The sequence below is a fragment of the Pseudopodoces humilis genome, chromosome 26 (genome assembly GCF_049639895.1).
Source record: "Pseudopodoces humilis isolate 2021_Gansu_Grassland_sample_001 chromosome 26, ASM4963989v1, whole genome shotgun sequence".
NCBI lineage: Eukaryota > Metazoa > Chordata > Aves > Passeriformes > Paridae > Pseudopodoces > Pseudopodoces humilis.
The window spans coordinates 127,918-151,337 of NC_142225.1; the positions used below are offsets into that span (position 1 = coordinate 127,918).

At 54.4% G+C, this 23,420-nt stretch overlaps 2 protein-coding genes across 2 annotated transcripts; both read right to left on the bottom strand.

Moving 5' to 3' along the window:
- Positions 1-164: 164 nt before the first annotated feature.
- LOC106628554 (uncharacterized) lies at positions 165-2,756 on the bottom strand. Its single transcript, XM_014258924.2, has 2 exons — positions 2,286-2,756; positions 165-839 (listed from the first exon to the last, which is right to left on the bottom strand). Exons 1-2 carry the CDS (start codon positions 2,752-2,754, stop codon positions 310-312), a joined length of 999 nt encoding a protein of 332 aa, XP_014114399.2. The 5' UTR covers positions 2,755-2,756; the 3' UTR covers positions 165-309.
- Positions 2,757-4,412: 1,656 nt separating this feature from the next.
- LMOD1 (leiomodin 1) lies at positions 4,413-23,420 on the bottom strand. Its single transcript, XM_005530207.3, has 3 exons — positions 22,969-23,420; positions 6,363-7,946; positions 4,413-5,251 (listed from the first exon to the last, which is right to left on the bottom strand). Exons 1-3 carry the CDS (start codon positions 23,227-23,229, stop codon positions 5,225-5,227), a joined length of 1,872 nt encoding a protein of 623 aa, XP_005530264.2. The 5' UTR covers positions 23,230-23,420; the 3' UTR covers positions 4,413-5,224.

Below are 23,420 nucleotides of genomic sequence, written 5' to 3' on the forward strand. Positions count from 1 at the left end.
CCTGGTGGGATTCATCCCCTCCCCAGGATCATTGGCTAAATCTGGGAACAGAGTCTATCTGTCCAGGAGAAAAGCCAGGCAGAGCCGCCTGGAAGGACAAACCCCTGTCCCATCTCCCAGGCCCCTGCATCCCATCGCCCCCAAAACCCTCTGAGACGCCCGGGGTGGGGGGAGCCGTGGGGGTACAGCTCCGAGTTTTATTGAAGTGGGGTGGACAGGAAAAGAAATAAAAATAATAATAAAAGCAGCGAGGTGGGTTCTGGGGGGAGGGGTAGGGGAGGTGTGTACACAGCCAGCTGCGTGGGGGGCTCAGGATTTGGGGACCCCCCGCTCCCGGAGGTAGAGGTCACGGATTTCGGCCAGGCTGCGACTGAGCATACCCAGTGCCTGGGCGATGGTGCGCAGCACTGCCGTGGTCTCCCGACAGCTCTCGGCGTACTCCCGGCGGAACGCCTGCATCTCCTGCACCAGCCGCTCATGAGACTGAACGAGGCTGAGCTGGGGGCACTCGGGGGTCCCGTCCAGCCCCGCCGGCCCGGGGGGCCCCGCCTCCCCCGCGCAGTGACTGAGCTGTTCGGCCTCCTGCTCCAACAGCAGACTCGGGAAGTCGGAGCCCAGCGATTCCTGCTGCCCGCTCAGATCGCCGAGGGAGAGTTCGGAGGGCGCGGGGCGAGGGGGGTTCCGGCTCCAGCCCTCGCACAGCTCGCTGGGCGGGCAGATGCCGGTGCGGGGCAGCCGGCAGTCTGAGCCGCGGCCGGGAATGCCGTCAGCAGCGGGGCTGTGGAAGGGCTCAGTCTTCACCTCCACAGGCTCCTCCTTCACCGGCTCCTCCTTGGCACCTGTGGGAGGCACGGGGAGCACAGGGCATCTGCAGGAATCTCCCGTGTCCCCAGTGCCCCAAGGACCAAGTGACAGACTCTCTTGTCTCCATCCCTGTGCTCCCACATCCCCTCTCCTGCACCCAGTTCTGGTTCCATCTATACATATCTCCACAGTCCCGTGTCCCTCATGATGGTTTGACCCCATCCTGTGTCCCTTGTCCCTCCCCTGTTCCCAGTACTCCCATACCCCTTTCCTTAATGTGGTGGCTCCATGTGCCTGCATGGTCCTGGTACGCCCATGCCCTTGTCCTAATCCACACGTATCTCTGTCCTGAATGCAGTGTCTCTATGTCCCTGTTTATGTCCCACTTCTCACTGCACGAACCCCCACGGCCCTGTTCTGGTCCCAGTACTGGCATGTTCCTTATCTGTGTCCTGGTCCTGCCCCATGTCACAGTCACAATCCCACCATGTCTTTGCCCTGTTCCCAGCCCCTTCTTATCCCTATCCAGGTCCCAGTATCCCCCTTTTGTCCTTTGGGTCCTGTCTTAATCCCAGTCACCCATATCCTTGTCCTGATCCTGGTACCCTTATGTCCTGGTCCAGGTGCCCCTGTTATTCTCCCCGTCTCCTATGTCCCTGTCCTGATGCTCCCACATCCCTGTCACCTGTGTCCCTGTCCCAATACTTCATGTTCCTATCCCTTTGCCCTGACTCTATGTTCCCTCTGTGTCCCTGTCCCAGTGTTCCTGCCCCAGTCCCCCCATGCACCTGTCCTGGTCCCAGCGATCTGTTTCAGTCTCAGTTCTCTTGCATCCCACTCCCAGTCCCCCATGTCTGTGTCCTGGACCCCTACATCCTGGTCACAGTATCCTCACATCACTATTGTGGTCTCGTGTATCCTGATCCCCTCACATCCTGGTCCTGGTCCCCTGTGTCCCCATTCCTCCCACCCCCTCCCAATCCCGGTGGCCCTGTGTCTGTGTTTTGGTTTCCCATGTCCATGTCCTGGTCCTGCACATCCTGGTCCTGGCGCTTGTCTCTCTTGACCCTTTTCCTCCATGTATCTGTCCTGGTCCCAGTGTCCCCACGTACCTGTCGCTTATCTCCACTTCCTATACCCATTTCTCCATGTCCCATTCCATCTCATCCGTGGCCCCTTTTTGGTCCCCCATGTCCCATCCCGGTCCTCCAGCAAGTCCCTGCCCCTATCTCCCATGTCCGTATCCTGCTTCTTCATGTCCCTGTCCCACCATGTCCCTGTCCCACCATACACCTGTCCCACCATACACCGGTCCCAGTCCCAGCGCCCGTGCCTGTGCGCCGGTCCCCCAGCATTCCCGTGACCCTGCCCCGTTCTCCCGTGTCCTAGTCCCGGTCCCGCTCCCATGCCCGTGTCCCGGTTCTCCATGTCCGTGTCTCCACTCTTCCGTCGCTGCCCCGTCCCCGTTCCCGCAGGCTCACCGTGCTGTGCCGAGCCCTGGACGCTGCGCATTGCGGGATCGGTTCCGGCGGCGCCGCGAGGACCCCAGACGGGGACGGGGGCGGGCCCCGGGTCGGGCTCGGCCGCGCCGTTCCCGCTGCTCCCGTTGTTCCCGGTGCTCCCGTTCCTGGCGGCGGCCCTGCCGGCCGGGCCCTGCCGCTCCAGCCGGTGCCGGCTGATCTTGTCCCCGGCGCGGCGGCGTAGCCCCCGCCAGCGGTTCTTCACCTCGCCGATGTCGCGCTGGTGGCGGCCGGCGGCGTTCACTTTGTGCGTGATCCGCCACCAGATCTTCTGCTTCTCGTACGCGTTGACGGTACCGGCGGCGGCGCCGAACAGCAGCGGCTCGTACCGGAGCACTTCGCTCATCAGCACCTCAAGCTCCTGCAGCGTGAAGTTCGGCTTCCGCTTCAGCAGCCCCCGCCGCGCCCCGCCACCGCCCGCCGCCGCCATGCTCCCCGCCGCCGCCGCCGCCTCATGCCGCCGCCCCGCCGTCCATCGCCGCCGCCGTGTGCCCTGCGCCGGCTCCCCGGTACGGAGCGGGGGAGCGGAGCCCGAGACCCCCGACAGCCCCCGCCGGGCGCTGCCGCTGCCGGGCCCGCCACGGACCGGAAGGGCCGGGGCTGCACCGCGCCCCCCAGCGGCCCCGCCGCGCGCTGCTTCGGTAACGGCGGCCCCGGTGCGTTAACGGCGCCCCCTGCCGGACCCCGCGCCCTCCCCCTCGGGAGCTCCGGTCAGCCCCGGTCAGCTCCGGTCAGCTCTGGTCAGCTCCGGTCAGCCCCGGTCAGCTCCGGTCAGCCCCGGTCAGCCCCGGTCAGCTCCGGTCAGCTCCGGTCAGCCCCGGTCAGCCCCGGTCAGCTCCGGTCACCTCCGGTCAGCTCCGGTCAGCTCCGGTCAGCCCCGGTCAGCTCCGGTCAGCCCCGGTCAGCCCCAGTCAGCTCCGGTCACCTCTGGTCAGCCCCGGTCAGCTCCGGTCAGCCCCGGTCACCTCCGGTCAGCCCCGGTCAGCCCCGGTCAGCTCCGGTCACCTCTGGTCAGCTCCGGTCAGCTCCGGTCAGCCCCGGTCAGCCCCGGTCAGCTCCGGTCAGCCCCGGTCACCTCTGGTCAGCCCCGGTCACCTCTGGTCAGCTCCGGTCAGCCCCGGTCAGCCCCGGTCAGCTCCGGTCAGCCCCGGTCACCTCTGGTCAGCCCCGGTCACCTCTGGTCAGCCCCGGTCAGCTCCGGTCAGCCCCGGTCAGCCCCGGTCAGCTCCGGTCAGCTCCGGTCAGCTCCGGTCCCCGTGGTTTTAGGTGGCACCGCCCGTGTTCGGCTGACGCCCCTGGTGCTCTGACCCCGGGACCGGTCGGATGCTCGGTGTGCGATGTCCCAGTGGCCCCGCGGTGCCCGGTTGGGGTCCCGCGTTAGCAGGGGCCGCCCCAAGGGGCAGGAGTACGGGGGCGAGGGCCGTGAGGACCCCCCAGTGTCAATACCGCTCCTCCCAGTGGGGCCACGGCGCTGCGCGGCCTCAAAAATGCCCCCCAAACCGGCGTTTCACTGGTACCGGGAGCCCCGGGGACGGGGGGAGCCCCCAGGGGACAGCCGGGTGCTGCTGCACCCCCTAAACGGCCCCGGCCCCGTGGTGCCAGAGGTGAGAGCGCTTCTGGGGCTCAACCAGGGGGTTGGGGTGACCCTGGGGCAACCCTGGGAGTTGGGGTGCCCAGTTTTGGGGTCACCCAGGGGTTTTAGGGTGACCCTGAGGCACCCAGTTCTGTATTACCTTGGAGTTTGGAGTGACCCTGGGCCAGTCTCAGGATGCCTAGTTCTGGGTGACTCCAGAGTGTTGGGGTGTCTTCATGACTCTGGGTGCCTGGTTGTCTGTGTCCAGCAGCAGCAGGGTGCCCCATCTGGGGGTCTGGGTGCCCCATTTGGGGCGGTTTTGGTTGGGTGGGTGACCAGGGACACCCAGGTTGGGGTGTCTAGGTAGTTCCAGGGTGCCCAGTTCAGGGTGGGCTGTGGGTGTGGGTGTGGGTGTGGGAAGAGCTGCCCCTGGCTGAGGTTGCTGAGTCCATTCCCAGAGACCCCCTGCATCCCCGTCTGGGGTCAGGGGGTGTGGAGTTGTCCAGGGGCACAGGAAGCGTTGGGTGAGCTTTATTACTGATGCAGTGGCCGCAGACATACAAATCGTGATCAAGGTGTCACGACAGGAAGGATGGGGAGGGAGGGTGGGCATCACATGACCCCAAAACCCACTGCACCCCTTGAGCCGGTGCTTTCCCTACTCTCTGTAAGGTGGATTTAATTTCCATGCTCTGAGGGCTCTGGGGGTCCCTCCACAGTGCTGTGGGTGCGTACAAGATGCCCCGAGCTCCTGGCTCCAGCCTGGCTCCCCATGTCCCACCACTTCCATGCCCCCTCTCTCCCTGGCTGCTCCTTTCTTCAACCCTCCCATTCCTCCTGATGTCAAGCTTGAACCCCCGACTCTGCAGCCACTGCTGCGCCTTAATCCCAAAACTCTGCTGGCCACCCAGACACCTTGTGGTGATGTGATGATGGTCTGGGTGTCCCCTGCTCCACCCCAGAGCTGGGGGTACTCCTGCTCACCCCAGGCTGGACCCTGGATAGAGGGTGTCAAACCCCTTCCTTATGCTCTGACAGGGGATTTCCATAAGGATCAGCTCTGCAGACCCCTGCTCTTTTCTTGGCATCTCCAGCGGGGCACGGTGCTGGTAGAAGAGCGAGCTTGAAGGCTTCACAACCATCAAAAAATAAACACAACCTCCATCTTGTCCTGCTGGGCCTGGCCTGTCCTCTGTGTCCCAGAGAGATCCCTGCTCCTTGGCGTCGATCACTGCAGGTTCCAAAGGGCTTGTCATGGAAATGGTCATGAGAAAGGTGAGAGTCTGGGGGTCTGCCATGGGCTGCAGGGAAAAAGTCCTCCCGCTCCCTACTGCAGCAGCTTCGGCAACTCCACCTGCAGGGAAGGACACCCCATTACTGGGAGAGCAAAGGGAGGGGCTGCAGGAATGTCCCTGACATGGTGCAGGGACATCCAGGGCAGGGTTAGATGGGATACTGGGGAGAAATTCCTCCCTGTGAAGGTGGTGAGGCTCTGGCACAGGTTGCCCAGAGAAACTGGGGCTGCCCCATCCCTGGAAGTGTTCAAGGCCAGGCTGGATGAGGCTTGGAGCAATGTGGGATAGTGGAAGGTGTCCCTGCCCATGAAAGGAAAGATGATCTTTAAGGTGTCTTCCAGCCCAAACCATTCAATGATGTCTTTCTCTTGGCCAGGCTGGTTGTCCCCACACTCCAGCCTATGGACAGCCCAGCAGAGACATAAAGCACCTGGAGTGTGCGAGAGGTTTCAATGCTCCATGCTGGGACCAGCATTAGGCCCTTTTGTTCCAGCACCTGCATGGGGTACGTACACGACATTGTGCTGCCCAAGGGTGAATTTATGGGCCTCCGGTATTAGGAGGACAGTTGCTGCCACAGCTTTCAAGCATCCAGGCCACCCTTGGCCTACATTGTGTAGCTGTTTAGAGAAGTAGGCCACACCCCTCTGCTGGTCCCCAAGGTGCTGTGTCAGTACCCCCAGAACAACATTCAGTCGCTTATATGTAAAGAGTTCAAAAGGCTTAGTCAAATCTGGCAGTCCCAGAGCTGGGGCTGACATGAAGGAATGTTTCAGCTGCTTAAATGCAGATGAAGCCTCTCCAGCCATCCTGGGCTCAGCCACAAAAAGATATTAAGAACCCAGTGAGTTATAACTTATGGATGGCTTCTTCCTTGTGTCCCAAGCCCTGGATCCTGGTGGATCTGCCCAACACAGGAGCTCTGCCAAGGGATGGACATGCTGGCCTTGCTCTGCAGGGATGGTATTAAAGGATGGATCTTCCTTCCCCATGTGCTTGGCAAAGGGACGGATCTGCCCCTCTGCAGGGGTTGGGAGCATGGACACCCCACTCCAGAGAAGGACACTGCCAGAGTGACAATGGCTATGACCTCAGCCCCCAGCCCCCAGCCCCCAGCCCCCAGCCCCCAGCCCCACCTTGTGCATGGGCCCCACCTGGCCCTGCACTTGCCTTCTTGAGCTGTTTGAGGTTGCTGGAGCGAATGGCTGCCAGGAGCTGGTCCCGAGAGTTCTTCTCCTGGACTGGCAGCGCCCGGTCTCCCAACTTTCTCTGCGTGGCTGGCGAGAGCGAGTTCTTCAGGTTCTCATTGATCATCAGTGGTGGGGCGAGCGGAGGAGGAGGTGGGGGTGGCATGGCAGGTTCCCCCCCTTTCTTGGGAGAGCTTTTGGGGGAAGCCTTGGGAGATGGCTGCGGGGATGCCTTGGGGGACCCCTTCAACAGTGGTCCAGCCTTGGGCACCTCCAGGAGGACTTTCTTCTCGCCCTGTTCCTGTGCCAGTTTCTGCTCCTGGAGGCGTTTCTGCCTCTGCCTGTCCATGTTTCGGCTCAGCAGGTTGGTGACGGTCATGCGTGGCCCAGCCAGCTCGAAGTGGTAGCCCAGCTTCAAGAGCGTGGTGTTCTCCTTCAGGAGCTTGGCAATCTCCATCTCTGTCTTTCCCCCACAGATGTGCCGCTGGTTGTGGAAACGTAGCTCTGTCAGCGTGTTGTTCTGCAACAGTGCCCGGAAAATGGCCAGGATACCCTTGCCAGTGATGTGGTTGGAGTCTAAGTTGATGCTTGTCAGCACCTTGTTGGACTTGAGCATTATGGCAATGGCAAAGGCCACGTGGTCATCAGCGCGGGTGTTAGCCAGGGCAAACACCTTGACCACAGTGTTGAACTCCAGGGCCTCGGTGAAGCGCACCAGGGTCTCGTTGTTGATGCAGTCAGAGTTGTTCACGTTGACCTCGGTCACCTCAGCATCATTGTTCTTCACCTTCTCGATGAGCTCGTCAAAGATGCTGGAGGCTTCATCGTCCTTGGCTTGATCTGCAGAGCTGCTGGAGGAAGGCTTGGAAGGACTGCTTCCTGCTCCTGCCTTGGCCTCCTGTTTCTCCTCCACCTTTTCTGCCTTTTCTGCTTCTGCCTGGGATTTGTCCTTCTCATCTGCCTTGGATTTTTTCAGAGCTGAAGCCTTTTCCTCTTCTTTTTTATCATTTTCTTTCTTACCTTCCCCTCTAATGTCTTTTTCTGCATGTTTCTTTGATTCTGAACTCTTCTCCTTTTTGTCTTTCCCTGTGTCCTTTGATGCTGAATCTTCTTCTTGCTTTTTTTCCTTCTCTGTCTCCTCCTTTTCTGCTGAGACTTTCTCTTCATCCTTTATATCCTTCCCTGCATCCTTCTTTTTAAAAGATGAGCTGCTATCTTCCTCCTTTTTATCCTTCCCTGCATCCTTCTTCAACTCTGAGTTCTTCTCTTCCTCCTTTTTTTCCTTCCCTGTGTCCTTCCTCAACACTGAACCCTTCTCTTCTTCCTTCTTGTCCTTCCCCATAAGCTTTTTCTCCATGGCCTTGACTTTATCATTCATAGCTTTATTCTCTTTGCTCTTGGTCTCAGTCTCAGCTTTACCTTTCAGGTCTGTTTTCGAAACACTTTCTTCCTTTTTAGAGTCTTTCCCCACTTTAGTATCTCGTTTCTGGGCCAGGTCTTTGGAAGAAGATTCCTTTCCTTTTTCGTCTTGATTTTTGTCTCCCTTATTCTTGCTCAACCTGCTTTCCTAGGGAGAGAAAAACACCTAGGAATTACAGAAACAGATGCCTTTGACCTACAGACTTGCCACCCCAGTCTCACTGTCACAGACCTCTGTCACATGGGAGCATCCTGCAGCCTGTGGCTGGCCTTTGGAAGAGGAATGTTTGGCCCAGCCAAGGTCCCAGCTCTAGGGAAGGGTTCAGCATCTGAGTGCCTTGAATGTAGGCAGAGCCTACAGGACCCAGGTGTGATGAGGTCCTGCTGCAACTCTGCAAGGCAGTTCTGCTCTCCTTCTGCCTCCAGCCCCCTCCCAAAGGGCTCTGGAGGTCTGCAGGACACCCTTGCCAAAAGGCCATAAACTAATAAGCTGTAGGAGGCACCTTCCTCATACCCCCTATAAGTTAAATGATTTTTTAATCATTTTTCTAACTAGAGATGGATGCAGTGCCTGTCTCCCTGTGAGCCCCAGGTACTCCCCACCTTTCCTGAATGGTTTCCAGCTGGATGCTTGGTGGCTTTTCACAGTCTATAGCCCAACATTCTCCACACTGTCCTGAATGTGTATGCAAGCAGGGGAGTGCCCACAGCAGTGTCCCCAGTGACACTGCTGACCCAGCAGTCACTCCAACCCTGGGCTCTGCAAAACCATTCCCCTTTCAACAGCAGTTTGCATTTTTGAGCAGAGAACCAAGGAAATGGGAGCATGGCATTTATTGCTTTCTAATGCATGAGGCTCTCTCAGCACATCTGCTCCCAGTGTCCAAAGAATCATAAGAAGCAAGGGCTTAACTTGGAGAGTCTGGGGGAAGGTCAGAAGGAAGATTTGGTCATTTTTAAAAGCGCCTGACCCTTGCCCTCGATACAGCCTGGGCATTGCTGCTGGCCACAGCCAGCTCCAGCAGCTGGACACAGCCAATGCCTCATTGCAGCCTTCAACCAAGGCTGAGGGGTTGGGAGGAGTCTCCGTCAGAATTGGAACCACCTTTGATATGGTTCCCATCCTTCTCTCTAAACTGCTGGAGGGCAGAGTTAGAGGGGATATAGAGAAGAAATTCTTCCTTGTAAGGGTGGAGAGGCCCTGGCACAGGTTTCCCAGAGAAGCTGTGGCTGTCCCATCCATGGAAGTGTCTAAGGCCAGGCTGGACAGGGCTTGGAGCAACCTGGGATAGCAGAGGGTGTCTCTGCACATGGCAGGGGGTGGAATGAGATGAGCTTTAAGGTTTCTTCCAACCTAAACTAGTCTGGGACTCCATGACATGAAACAAATCCATTCCCAAGGGAGAGGAGCCAATGCTTCAGGTGGTTGAAGGCAGATAAATTTGACACTGGGACCAAGTTTGCTGCACAGTGGAGGATCCTACCTCCATTTCACATCAAGGTTTGGCAATTTAAATGCCCTTCTCCCTCCTTCACAGCTAGGGAACACACAGGTCCTCACCACTGGCCCGGTGCACCATCTTTGCTGGGGAGATTTTAGAACTCCTGGGAAAGGAGGAAGGAAGATGCCTCTGGCAGATACATCTGTGATGCCTTTACAGTCTGCCTGGACCTTCTCATGATTATGACAGCACTGTGGCTTCACCCACTGCCTGGAAGCCCCAAATCTGAATCCTGACACCTCAGTCTGCAGTCAGGCTGGCCTCCTGCTCTTCATCCCATGGCTCCATGGTGTCCAATCTGGGGCAGCATGAGGCTGAGCTTTCCCCACAGGAAGTACTGCCAGCCCTCAGGGACAGATTTTTGTGGAAGGAACTGGCTGTGCATGGGCAGCCCTGGGGACTGTTTGTACCTGGTGTATAAACAGATGCCATCAGGGATGAGAGAGCTGTTTATTTAGTTAAGAGATTTCTTGGCTCCCTGGCACAGGGACAGGAAGGCTCATGCCAGACCTCTACAGAGCCTGGCCTGGCATCCACACAACCCCCGCTGCTGTCACCCCAGGGACCAGGGATGTGGCTTCCAGAGGTGTCCTAGGTGCTGCAGGAAGCAGGTGATGCCACCTCCTCTGGCACTGAGCTGGGGCTCCTTCTCACCAAGCCGTGGTGGCCTGTTCCCAGCACCAGGATGGTGCACAGATGCCCAGTGACATCCTGAACACCTCAGTGGAGGACGAACCCTGGCAGGAGGACTGTGGGATGAGGACACTGGTGTTCCCCTCCTGGTACCCAACAGGGCCTCTCCAAGGTGTTTGGGAGTGCCCAGGTTGCAGGTTCCTGTGGGAAGGGACATTTATCCTCCTAAGGGCTCTGCAACCCTTTGGTGACCACAGGCTGAGTATCCCACGAGTCAGAGCCAGCAGCTTCATCTCCGCAACAACTGCTCCAAAAATCGTTCTCCTTCCCAGCCCAAGCTCACCCAGCCTAACACTGGGGAGCTCTGAGTCTCCCCTGAGCACCCTGGGCACATCCAAGACCAAGAGGAGCAAAGACTTTGGCCAGGGATGAGCAGATCTTGAAGAAAGGAAGAAAAACCCTGGTAAGAAGACCAGCAACCTCTCCCATGCTTGGAGAAGGCAATGCTTTACTCCAAGCAAATGAAACTGGAGGGAAATGAAATCCATGGCAAATCCCTGCTTGGGAAAGCTGCTGCAGCATATGCTGGAAATGTCCTGTTATCTGATTAAAGCTTCCATCCATGGATGTGTGGCTGCATGTCCACGTGCTGCGGCATGGGGCAGGTTTGTGGGAGGAGAGATGTGGAGCCAGAGAATGGGATGTGGGAAAAGAGCTGGGGGAAAAGGAATCAGGAGAGGGAGCTGGGAGAAGTCAGGGAAAAGAAGATGGAGCAAAAGGAGCCAGCTGTGGCGCCAGGCATGGGAACAAGGGAGTGCAACAGATATGCAGTGACCATCACAGATGTTTCTGCCACTGTGGGTAGCGTTTGTGGGATTATTTGCATCCAGCAAATTTGGGATGCATCCGAAGGATCCCATCTAAGAACTGCAGGTTACTGGAAGAAGTGCTGGATGGTTGCAGAGTGTGAGAGGGATTCAAGTTGCTTCATCTCCTGCGGAGCTGCCTTGGGAAAGCCCTTGGCAAGTGCCCAGCTCCAGTGGCAGCAGAGGGGGAAGAATCAGAGGAAAAAATATTCAGGCAAGAAACTAGATCTGTGTTTCTAAAACCAAGGGTCACTGTGGCCCATCTCCATCCCTTGCTGGAACCTGGGGACATCTCCAAAGCAGGTTTGCTCCGCGTCCTGCCTGAGGCCACATGTGTGCCCAGGAGGGAACATGTCCTTGTCCCCTCCTGCCTTTCCACCATTCCTGGGCTCTTGGTGTGTCTCACTGGCCCAGCCCATGCTGCAGGTGTCAGCCTCAGGTGTCAAAAGCCCACCACTGGTTATAATGCCAAAGTCCTTACCTCCAGGCTGGAAGTGCAACTGCAAGTGGAGCTCTGTGGCAGAGCTGTGTGGCAGGGGTGGAGAAGAGGAAAGAGAAAAGCACCTTTCCCCTGCTTTCAAACCCCTGGCTGTCCCTGTGGCCACCAGCACATCTTCTCCTGCAGCCCAGGGCCAGCTGTCCCCTCTTCATGGCCATCCTGAGTTCTACCTGCTCACTCCTCTCTGCCCATTGGCATATTTACCTTGGGTACCTGGAAACCAGTGCTGCTGCACCCCCTCTGTGCCATTCCCGCCGTCACAAGCATATTTATTAGGGGAATATTTTTACACAGCATGTCAGACCTTTAAAAATAAGCCTAATGAAAACAGCCTGGTAGTCGGTTGATTAATCACCAGTGTTTTGATGAACTGAAATGCCTTCCCGTTTCCTCTAAATAGACTAAAATGAGCATTGCCATGGCTTGTTAGCATTTGTAACCCTCAAACCCACTCAGATGTTGCCTTAAAAGGCAAAGGAGACTGGGAACTTCTTGCCTGGAATCCAAGCACTCGCTCCAGCACTGAGCAAGAGATGGGGCTGGGGACAGAGCTGGGGATGGGGAGAGTGAATCTGGAGGTGGAGTGAGGGTCTCACTTCCTGCACCAAAAGCTCCACAGCTCATTTTGGTGTAGAAAATTGCTGGTTTAATGGTAGTTATTGATCTGGCTGTTTGTTCAGCAGGTGGAATGTGGGCATAGTCACCCTGCTGTGCCCACAGCAGATTTCCAAGGGAAAGGGGAACGGGGAGGGAGGGGAGGAGGTGTTACTCAGAGATTCACTGTACCCAAGGTTAGGAAAGGGGCACTTGGTGGTCTAGCAGATGCTGTTAAATCAGTCCCTGGCAAAGGGGACATATGGAAATACGTTTGCAGAAGTTTAGGCTTTGGAAGGAGCCAACTTTCCTCATCCTGCAGTTATTTTCAGAGGTATGTCCTGGGAAGAGTCCCTCATGGTCCCACCATGGCAGGGTGTGCTTGGCTCAGCCAAAGAACAAGATGTGAGGATGGAATCTTGGGAGAATGAGCAGCTCCGTGCTGGCTCCAGGGAGAAGTACCCCACTGGGGTTCAAGGAGGGCTTGGCTGAAAGGGGAAAGCCAGAAGGCCCCCAAGGTCAGAAGGGCATGTAGCTTCTGGAGTAAGTCCTGAAGAGGCTACAGAAATGCTCTGAGGGCTGGAGCCCCTCCGATCTGGACACAGACTGGGAGAGCTGGGGATGTCCAGCCTGGAGAAAAGAAGGCTCCAAGAAGACCTTAGAGCCCCTTCCAGTGCCTAAAGGGGCTCCAGGAGAGCTGGAGAGGGATGTGGGACAAGGCATGGAGAAAAGGACAAGGAACAATGGCTTCCCACTGCTAGAGGGCAGGGTTAGATGGGATATTGGGAAGGAATTCCTCCCTGTAAGGATGGTGAGGTCCTGGCATAGGTTGCCCACAGAAGCTGTGGCTGTCCCATCCATGGAAGTGTCCAAGGCCAGGTTGGGCAGGGCTTGGAGCAGCCTGGGATAGTGGAAGGTGTCTGTGCCCATGGCAGGGGATGGAACTGGATGATCTTTAAGGTCCCTTCCCACCCAGACCATTTCATGATTCAAGAATCCAGGAGGCTCCTCTGTGCAGGTGACTGCTGGAACATAAATCATGCTGGTTTCCATGAGGAAAGGGGCGAGTCAACAAAAGATCTCACGCCAAACATTCACTTGCAGCTCGTGTGAAAGTGGCTCCAGGAAAAGTGAACTCAACTGAACCTGCAGCCATGACACTGGCTTTGTCTCTAATGTCACCTGCAGCTCTAGGGGCCTCTGGAAGCTGAGTGTGAGACATCATCCTGTGGTGATATGAGAACCTCAGGAGCATGACAGGGGAAACCTGAGCCAGGATCAGGTCTATCCAAATCACCCATACTGCTGGCAAATCCAGGGTCAGCTCCAAGGTGGCTGATGATGGTTTCTGCATGTGCACTGGAGCCCACCATGACCCTTCTCTGGGGACCCACAGCCTCCCTCCTTTCCAGCAGCTCCTCTGGCAGGGCCATGCTGGCTGTCTGGCACATGGATTTGGGCACCAACAAAGACTGTCCCCCCAGAACCGTGCTCCTTGCAAAGCAACCACAACCCCTCCAGAGCAGCACACTTGGGAATAATGCCCAGGTCAAGGGGTTGTTCCTCTCTCCCAGCCTCTGCTGGAACAATAAATTCCTCCTGCAGGCTATGGGATATTTTCCAGTTCATCTCTTGGAATGGCATGGCTTAGATAACACCAGCACTGCTCCATTGGTTCTACACAAATCCTGAGTGGCTTTTGGAGGTGGAAAAATGGGGAAGTGGGGAAGCCCAGAGATTAGGGGAGATGTCTGAGACACAGACAGACAATTCACCAAAATCTCTTGGTCAGATGCATGGGTCCCAGATCAGACCCAGGTGAGGGAAGGAAACTGGGCTGAGCTACTTGAAGGAGCAGGTTTAGGGATAATTATGGATCCATGACTAACAAGCCAATCTGCTTTCACTACCTGGAGGGTTTCAGTCTGTCCTACATATGCTGCCAAGCCTTATAAACTCTCCAGAGCCACCACAAGACTCTGGAATTGAATCCACAGCTCTAACTTTGGGCATCACCCTCTGGAGACACCTGCCTACCTGCCAGAATCTGAGGACCTCCATGTTCCCTCTGTCCCACCCACCTATCCCAAATCCCAGCCAGAGCCCATGAGTGAGTCACCAGCATCCCTCCACCCCTCAAGTGTGACCCTGGGGCTGAGGAGGCTGAGCACAAGCCCTGTGAGAGCTCCCTGGGGACAGGAATGTGCTCCAAGACTGTCCCACTGCATGGAGAGGACAGGCTGTTGAGGTGGCTGGGGACAAAGGCAGGGGGTTTGCAGGTTGTTTGATGTTCCTGGTATTTGGGTATCTGCTCCTGGAGAGGGTTGCTAGAGTCAAGCCAAACCACAACAAGCTGCCCAAGCCCTTTTCCTCCATTCCTCATCCAGTTTTGAGTAACCTAGGGACAATTCAGAGCCAAGGACATTCCCAGAAAAAATGCTATGTCCTGGGAGCTGCTGAACCTGGATTGCCAGAGACCAGAGCAGAGAAAGCACGACTGCTAGGCTTCTGCTGACCCTGGGATGCCCTGGACAACCCTCCTGCTCCTCAACTGAGAGCAAATACCATGGAAAGCTTTGTGGGAGACCCTGCTCACATCCCCAGGGCTCCTTGAGAGGATCAGGCAGCAAAGAGTTTCTTTTGGCACTTTTGGACCCTTTTGGCATGAAAGAAGGTTGAAAGGACCTCAGCTTCCAGCACTGGGATGCACATGACCCCTGGCCATGCTCAGTGTGCTAAAACCCAGAGAGAAGTGAGCAACTCCCTGCCCTGTCCCACCTCACATATTATCCTGTCATTTTAATGAGGAACTCAGCTTTTCCCCTTCTTTTCTGTCCAGACCTCTCTGACCCCAAATATCACTGTGTCTTTGCATGTTTCAGGCCAATGTTTTTTAAAAATCCCCTTTCTGAGATGCAGAGCTGTTCTCCAGAGACTGGGCAGCTTCTGGCCCTGATTTTGCCTCTTTTTTTCCCCCTGAATTAAGGCTGATAAATGTTTTGACTTTGTTTCCTTTAACAGAAGAGCTCCAGCCCTTCCATGGAGACACACAGCCATTTTACAGAAAGCTGTAAAGCCACTGGATACTCTGCAGATGGAAAATTATTCTCCTCTAACAAAATCAGGTTTCAGAAATCCAGGTATTTCTCTTCTATTTGTTGTACTCCCAGCCCTTCTCCTGGCACTGCCATGGCTAAACTGGATATTCCCAATAAGAGACCTTCTCCCTGCTTGTCTCCTCTTCATCTGGCATTGAAAAGGGCAGGGAATACCAGTGATTTAACACTACAAACACCTCTGGGCTGGATTTCTGCCCAGTGCACTTTGTGAGAAGCCCACAAAAAGCATTCATCAGATTTTTAGGAACGGGAGAATTGCAATTCAGGTCTAGTGAGTCTTAATCCTATCTCCATCCTCTGTGTCATAAGGGCTGGATGTTCAAGGAGCAGGACCTGCTCCCAGCCTCCTGGAAACATATGGACATGACTCCAGGCCCCTTTCTGGTGCAGGTATCCAATGGATCCCATCCAGCAGCCCATGGGACCATCACAGACACCCCTTGGCAGTGGTCACCTGGAAGATGATTCACCTTGAAGCAGGTGAGATGAGCCAAGCTCCAGGTGCCTACCTGGAAAATCAGACCAGTTTTGCTGGTCATTGGTTTGCTGGTCATTCCATTAAATAGTTTGTAGGAAACAGGAGTACCAGCTCCTCAGCCTCTGGCACCACATGGGAGCCGCATCCGAGGACGGAGCACTTAGTGGGCACAGAGCTGGGCATGCCAGGGGTCACCATCTCTGGTTCTCTGGAGCTGAGGAATTCCCTGTAAGGAAGCAAATGGCAAATCACTCTCCTTGGCAGAGGCTTCCATGGCTGTGCACGTGCTCATTCCTGCGCCAGGCATGTCCAACATATGCCACGGTGCCTCTGTCAGGACGAGGGACCCCTTAGAGCCCTCTGCAGAATGCAGCATAAATCCTGACCCAAATGCTGTGTGCAAGCCATGGTCAAGAGGCTGCACATGACACTTCTATGACCTGGGCTGGCGCCTCTCCAGTTGTGTTTCAGGAAATCACAGAATAATGGAATCACTATGATTGGAAAAGCCCTCTAAGATCATCAAGTCCAACCATTCCCCCAGCACTGCCATGTTCACCACTAACCCATGTCCCCAAGAGCCACATCCACACAACCCTTAAATTCCTCCAGGGATGGTCCTCCTCTGCCTTAGACAGCTCATGCCAGTGCTTTACAATCCTTTCCATGCAGGAGATTTTCCCCAATATCCAACCTGAACCTCCCCTGGCACAGCTCGATGCCATTTCCTCCTGTCCTGTCCCTGTTCCCTGGCAGCAGAGCCTGATCCCCATCCTGGCTGTCCCCTCCTGGCAGGGAGTTGTACAGAGCCATAAGGTACCCCCTGAGCCTCCTTTTCTCCAGGCTGAGCCCCCCAGCTCCTTCAGCCACTCCTGGGGCTCTCCAGACCCTTCCTCAGCTCTGTTCCCTTATCTGGACATGCTCCAGCCCCTCAATGACTTTCTTGTCCTGAGCAGCCCAAAACTGCTCCCGGGATTCAAGATGTGACACCAGCAGTGCCAGCACAGGGGATGGGCACTGCCCTGGTCCTGCTGCCACACCATGGCTGGGACAGGCTCTTGTTGTTTCCACAGTTCCAATTCCTTCTGTTTTTATCCCTGTTTGCTCCACATTCTGGGAAGAGGAAAGGACAGAGCAGGACTCTTGACCCTCCATGGTGTGTCTGTCCCCAGCCATCCTGCCAGCCACATCTTGCCTTCAAAACATGCACCCTGACACTGAGATCCTCTTGCTCCATCCTGCCATGATTCCTACACAGCAAAGGGTGGGATGGAGCAACATGAATGGTTAAACCCAGCGTCCTGCTGGGAGCTGAGTCACTGAGATGGTTTTAGCACACAAGCGAAAGAGAGAGACACATAACGGACCCAGCTCTTCTCCTCTTCCATGTCTATTTACATAAACACATATTAAACCTCCTGGGCAGCTCAGCCCATATAAGCTAAACACTCCAAACACTTCTATGAATTTATCTGCATCCCAGTTGTACTTTATGTAAGTATAGAACCCAGATTTTTGCTCTTCTTTTTTTTTTTTCTTTCCCAATTGACTAGGAATCCATGGGCTTTTTTCCCTGCTCATGCCCTTAATGGACCATGGATCTCCTAGACTTGTGTGTGCCTTTGGTGTGAGCTCTGCGTCACTGGGAACACTTTGTGCTGCAACTTGCCCTGGTCACAAAAGGAAAAACAAGGAAAGCAAAGTTTCTTCCCCCAAAGGCATCACAAAAACACCGATCCAGCTGTGAAGGTCTTTCTCACACCATTTTTTTCAGGAATGCAGCTCAAAGATGCCTGTGTTCTTGCTTCACATTTTTCAGCTGTTCTCCACACAGATCCAGATCCTTCTGGGAGCTGTCACAGGATTATTCTTGCTTCTATATTCACCTTGGAGGGTCATTTTATCATCTGCTGCAGGTAACAGCTCCTGCTTCTGCTGCTCATTCCTCTTGTTGTGACTTTTTCAGAAACTCAGAATGAAACACCAGAGCACAGACAACAGTTTTCATTTCTGAGCAATGAAAGAGATCTCCTGGACTTAACAGAACTACAGGGAAGCCTTCATGAGACAAAAATACAGGGCCCATCTGCACTGAGCACATCTGGCCCTGGCTGTGCACACCCGGTTCTGGCTGTGCAGAGCTGCCATGGCATCCAGCACCCCCTGTTCAGAGTCTTCTCCTCCAGGAGGCCGGTCCCTGGGCTTCCATGGAAGGATACACCCACGACATGAGTATCTTCATAAAAAATTTGGTTTGTGGCCCTGGATTTACTCCCCTCCATAAGCAGGATAATGCTCCCTCATGCAATTTCCCTGCACTTCCCAGCTATCCGTGCTTGAAGCTGCACGAAATCAAATCGAAACAAGCCCTGTTGGGAGGCAGGACTGGGAACGCTGATGGGTTTGGGACATCCAGGTGTCATCCCCTTACAAGTGAACTTCAAAGAGCATTTGGACAACTCTCTGAGGCACGTGGTGGGTGGGATTTTGGGGTTGTCCTGTGCAGGGCTAGGAGCTGGACTCAGTGATCCTCGTGGGTCCCTTCCAACCCAGGATATTCCATGATTCTGTGAGCTGAGGGAAGGAGGTTTGATCCATTCCTAGGGAAGAGAGTGATGCTGGAGAAGGAAAAGCACAAGGAGGGGCTGCCTCTGCCATCAGGTGCTTGGTGTTTTGGGAGCCACCAGGGTGTTGTGGTGAGGCTGGGTAAGAGTCCAAGGAAAGCAAAGAACTGCTGCAGGTGGATTTTTTGGAATTCTTTGAAAAGTAAAACCTCCTGTTGTGGACTTGGCAACTGCTAAGGAGAATTCATCCACCAAAGCACTAGTCCATGGCACGTGTGGTTCACCTGGAGATCCTTCCCATGAGATAGCACTTCTCATCTAGGTCCCATCTGGCAGAGGTTCCCTGAGAGTGATTAGGGCTGATGAAATGCCAGTGAGAAAGATCATGGAATTATAGAACTGTTATGCTTGGAAGGGACCTTAAAGATCATTCCCTTAAAGACCACCATGGAAGAGACCCCACGGATGTGGTGTTCTCAGGAAGGACATAACTGTGTTCTCTGCACAGACATGTGGTTTTTATAGATGTCACCAGCAACAGAGGAACTGGACCAGCTCCCACAGACCTCATCTACTCTCACAGCTCAGCTCCCAGAGAAACCCATCCCGTAGGGGCAGCTGCACAGAGCCCCTGTGCCCTGGCACACTCAGCTTCTCCTCTTCTGGACAGAAATCCCTGGCATGATACAAGGATTTCAAGTGACAGCAAGTCATTTGTACCCCAGGCAACTCATGGAATCCTAGACTGGTTTTGGTGGTAAGGGACCTTAAAGATCATCCAGTTCCACCCCCTGCCATGGGCAGGGACACTTTCCACTATTCCAGGTTGCTCCAAGCCCTGCCCCTGGTCTTAAACACTTCCAGGCATGGGGCAGCCACAGCTTCTCTGGACAGCCCCTACCAGTGACTCTCCACCCTCACAGGGAGGAATGTCTTCCCAATATCCCATCTAACCCTTCCCTCTGGCAGTTTAATACCACAGTATCAACTTTGCAGCATGTCTCTAACTGTAATTTCTCTCATTACGTCTTTGCCTGTGACAGTAAAGAGCCATGAGCTAATATAAATCATCTCTTCATTTACCTACTCATGAATATTCATTTAATTCCAGCTCCTGTGATGCATGGACCTTGTTGAGTGCATCCAGAGAGGGGCACTGGTCCAAGCCCCACACTTGAGCTGGGTTATACTTCCACTCATTAGCAAGACAAAATTAAGATTAATTTATTACTCCATGACCAGGATGGGAATTTGGCTGCCCAGTGTGGAAAGGTTGGGGCAAAGCTCACGTCTATTTTGGGCTGTTTATAGTCTGCTTCCTAGTTACCCTAGTTTGCCCTTTTCATCACTAAGAAGATGTGTTATTATGTAGTTAAAAATATTTCTAAATATACCAACTTCTCCCAATATTTAAGTGGAAATGGAGGTGCCTGGAGACACAGTCCAAGAACAGGGAAATGACTGCAAGAACAGTGAGATGGGCAGAAACTCAATCTTTCCTTTCAAAATACCTTATTTTGCACTTTGGAGGAATTCCTGCATGGCCCAGCTAACACACAATGTCCCACAGCAGAGATTCCCATCAGGAGGCATGGAAGAACAGCAGGGAGGACATAAGAAGGACATGGAACTTCTAAAGCAAGTCCAGAAGATGCCACAGAGATGCTCTGAGGGCTGGAGCCCCTCTGATCTGGACATGGACTGGGAGAGCTGGGGGTGTCCAGCCTGGAGAGCAGAAGGCTCTGAGGAGCCCTTAGAGCCTAAAGGGGCTCCAAGAAAGCTGGAGAGAGACTTGGGACAAGGGCCTGGAGGGACAGGCAGGACACGGGGTTAGATGGCATAGTGGAAGGAATTCTTCCCTGTGAGGGTGGTAAGGCTCTGGCCCAGGCTGCCCAGAGCAGCTGTGGCTGCCCCATCCCTGGAAGTGTCTGAGGCCAGGTTAGACAGGGCTTGGAGCAACCTGGGATAATGGAAGGTGTCTGTGTCCATGTCAGGACTGGAATGGGATGACCTTTAAGGTCCCTTTCCCACCCAAACCATACCACGATTCCATGAACTGCGGACAAACAAACTCTCTGGAGTTCAAGGACAAGAATCTGCCCTCCTGTTCCTCCCTACTGAAGAGATATCACAAACACAGTGCCTGGCATTCCTAATTTAAGGCATCTTGAGAAACCTTTGCGTGCCAGAAGCAGATGAGTGAGTGGGGCAGGGGTCAGGAGTTGGGGGGAGAAGCACAGGCACAAGGTCAGGGAAGTAATGGAAGGTAATTCCAGTGGGAATTACCTGTGAACATCTAGAAGATGTATGTGTCTGTGATGTCTCTTCAGAAGATGTCCTTGAATCCTTCTCTTCTCCAGGCTGGACACCCCCAGCTCTCCCAGTCTGTCTCCAGATCAGAGGAGGCCCAGCTTTCAGGGCATCTCTGTGACCTCCTCTGGATTTGCTTCAGAATGCTGGGAGCTGTTGATGGAGAGGGGCTGGGATGGACATGTATGGGGTGATGCCTGCACACCCTGGGGGAATGCCAACCCCGTGGGAGTGCAGCCACCATGCCTGTGCTGAGTGGCACAACATGAAATCTGCTGACACATGAGAAGGATTTGTCATCAGAGACCTCAGAGCTCTGAGCAGCTGGGAGAGAGCTCAGCACCTGCCTGGGGTGTTCTGGATGGCTCCATGTTCTCATTCCATCCTACAACAAAACAGGGGCTTCCTGTCTGGGGCTTCCTCAGAGAGAGGGGACCACTGGCTTCCTGCACTGTTTTTTGTGACTGCTCCTGTGGTCTGATGATCCATCCCACCCCACCCCATCCCATCCCATGGCCCCATGGTAGAGCACAGCCCTACTCCACCACCAGCACGATCTGATGTGCCAACACTGCAAGCTGGCATTTTCTAGGTGTTAATCCCAGATCCTAAAAATGGCAGGGAGGAAGTGGTGTAGGATATACTTTTTTCTTGGCCCCCAGGGATTGAAATAGAAGAAGAAAGTGAGTTCTGCCCTGTCCAGTTACTGCAATGCAATCAAACTGGGCCACTTTCACTGACAAACTTGATCTGTCACCAAATTGCTTTGTCTTCCATGGCCTGAAGCTCCTGAACTCAGAGAGTGGCAGGAGCTTTTCCAGGACCCACATGCTGATCTCCCCTCCAGCCAGAGCCCTATACCCTCTCCCAGGTGTAGGGAGGTGTCTCTCCTCCCTGGGCCATCCCTTTTCACATCCCAAGTCCTCTGCCACTGCACACACACTCTCAGGCATTTCCAAACAACATTATGTTTAACCAGGCAATTTCTCAGGTCTCTTTTTAACAAAACTCACAAATTTCCTCCCTTCCTCCTGGTAATGGACACTTCCCTATGCCAATTCCCAATAAACTTCTCATGTTCCAACAGTTAATACTGAAACAGCAACACAAGTGACCTCAAACCCAAGTGTCCCCCTCCAAAAAACAGCAGACTTTTCAGGATCACCTCTTGGGGTCACCTGCAAAACAATGGTCACTGGGATGACTGGTTCCACATAATAGCATTTCCCTCTACAGGCAGATTTGTCCTGTAGAACCTGCACTTCCTCACCACAGGGAAATCTTCCACTGGTGAGGAAATCGAGGCGGAGCTCTTGTGGTGAGGGGCGCAGCACGCACTGTCCTCCAGCCCATGCCAAGCTCCACATACAGAAGGTGAAAACTGCTCCTTATTCTCAGAGCCAGGCTGCCCAGGACAGGGGTGGGGAGGAACAATTTCATTCCCACTTCTCACAATATTTAGAAGGGAATAAGGGTGCCTAGGTCATAGTCAGGAGAGGACCCTCCTATATAATCTCCATAAATGTCCAGAAAGAGAAATTTCCAAGTGCTCTGGGGTACTTAGAGATTGATCTTCCAGCTGGAACACCCGGGGTACAGCTGGGTAACCTGGAATAGATCTGGAATCAGAGCCAGAGCAGAGGGGTAGCCACATAGCACTTGGCTCTGCTTGTGCTGCCAGCACTCCCCAGCCCTGCTCCGGCACAGCAGATGCAAATCCTGCCTGTGACATGAAACCAGGCCATGACCACATGGATCAGCTGCTGAAGAGTCACTGTCTTTCACTTTCTGGCTCAGCCTGCCATGAAAAACTAGGGAAACCAGATACTTCCCAGGCTTCCAAGCACAAAGCACATACCAAATATTCTTAGTGCAGAGGTTAATAAATGTTACAGAAAAGTAAGACTGGCGCACACTAAGGCACAACACAAAAAGAGGAGAAGGACTGACATGAAGCTCTCGAGCTCCAAGCAAACTCTTGCCAGGTACAGAGAGGGAGAGAAATGTACCCAAATCAAAGTAAAAGAAGGAATTTTAAGAGAATAATAAATGCAAAACAAACGTCATGGGGTAAAACCTGCTCCTCAATTCTGCTCATTCCAAAGAGCAGAATACATTTTTACATTTTTATTCCGCAAGAACTAGAGACTGCTTAATCTTTTGCATAATAAGAACTGAAAGGACCAAGAGTCGGGAGATCTCCAAAGGAGGAAAAAAACCCAAAAAACCAAAAACCAAAAACCAAAAAACGCAGCCCGTGGGATCGCTGTCACTGCACCAGCCCCTCCAGCAGCCTCCTGGGAATCCGAGCTCCACTCCCAGCCCTGCCCAGGGACGTTAGAGCAGGAGCAGGGAGAAAATTCCTGGCACCAGCACAGGTTTTGGCCTTGCTAGTAACACCGGGATTTTATGAGACACCCTGTTCCTTCCCGGAGTGCCTGGACCAGCTGCCTGGTCTCTCCAGAACAGCTATTCCTCCTCAGCAAGTGCACGCCTTTCTCGGGTTTTCAGTTTTCTATCTCATCCCTCACTCAGCCCGGGGGACAGCGGGGATTGAGGTGTGTTCCCACCTTTCCCGCAGCAGCACTTGGGGGATGTCACTTACGTCTACCGAGTGCTCCCGCTGCAGGAGCCTCCTGGTGTCCTTGTCGTGGTGGTTGAGCGTCGTGTCACAGTTTTGAGGGCCAGGTGAGGGGTTTTCTGATTGGTTTGTCTGACTGCCGTCCACAGGGATGCTCCCGTCCGCATCCACCACATCCAGCTCCTTTTCCAGCTCCTCCATCTCCTCTGGAGACAAAGTAGACAATAAATTGTCTATATCTGGATCTTCACTAACTTGTCGCCGGTATTTGGCCACTTTGGACATCTTGGCTCGCTGGCGAGACACGGTGGCGGTTGTGTGGTACCCAAAGTAGGAGAAAAAAACAAGCCGAAGCTCCAAAGCTGCTTCCCGAGCGGCAGCAGGTGATGAAGTGTTAAATCTCAGCAGCTCTCCAGCCCGGGATACGGTGGTTATCCAGAGGAGACACCCCTCGGTCCAAGAGTTGGCCAATAACA

Coding starts and splice junctions, on each gene's coding strand:
- LOC106628554 (XM_014258924.2), bottom strand. CDS start 2,754: ATGGCGGCGGCGGGCGGTGGCGGGGCGCGGCGGGGGCTGCTGAAGCGG. Junction 840..2,285: donor CCAGGGCTCGGCACAGCACG/GTGAGCCTGCGG, acceptor TGCCTCCCACAG/GTGCCAAGGAGGAGCCGGTG.
- LMOD1 (XM_005530207.3), bottom strand. CDS start 23,229: ATGTCCAAAGTGGCCAAATACCGGCGACAAGTTAGTGAAGATCCAGAT. Junction 7,947..22,968: donor AGCGGGAGCACTCGGTAGAC/GTAAGTGACATC, acceptor TTCTCTCCCTAG/GAAAGCAGGTTGAGCAAGAA. Junction 5,252..6,362: donor ACCTCAAACAGCTCAAGAAG/GCAAGTGCAGGG, acceptor CCTTCCCTGCAG/GTGGAGTTGCCGAAGCTGCT.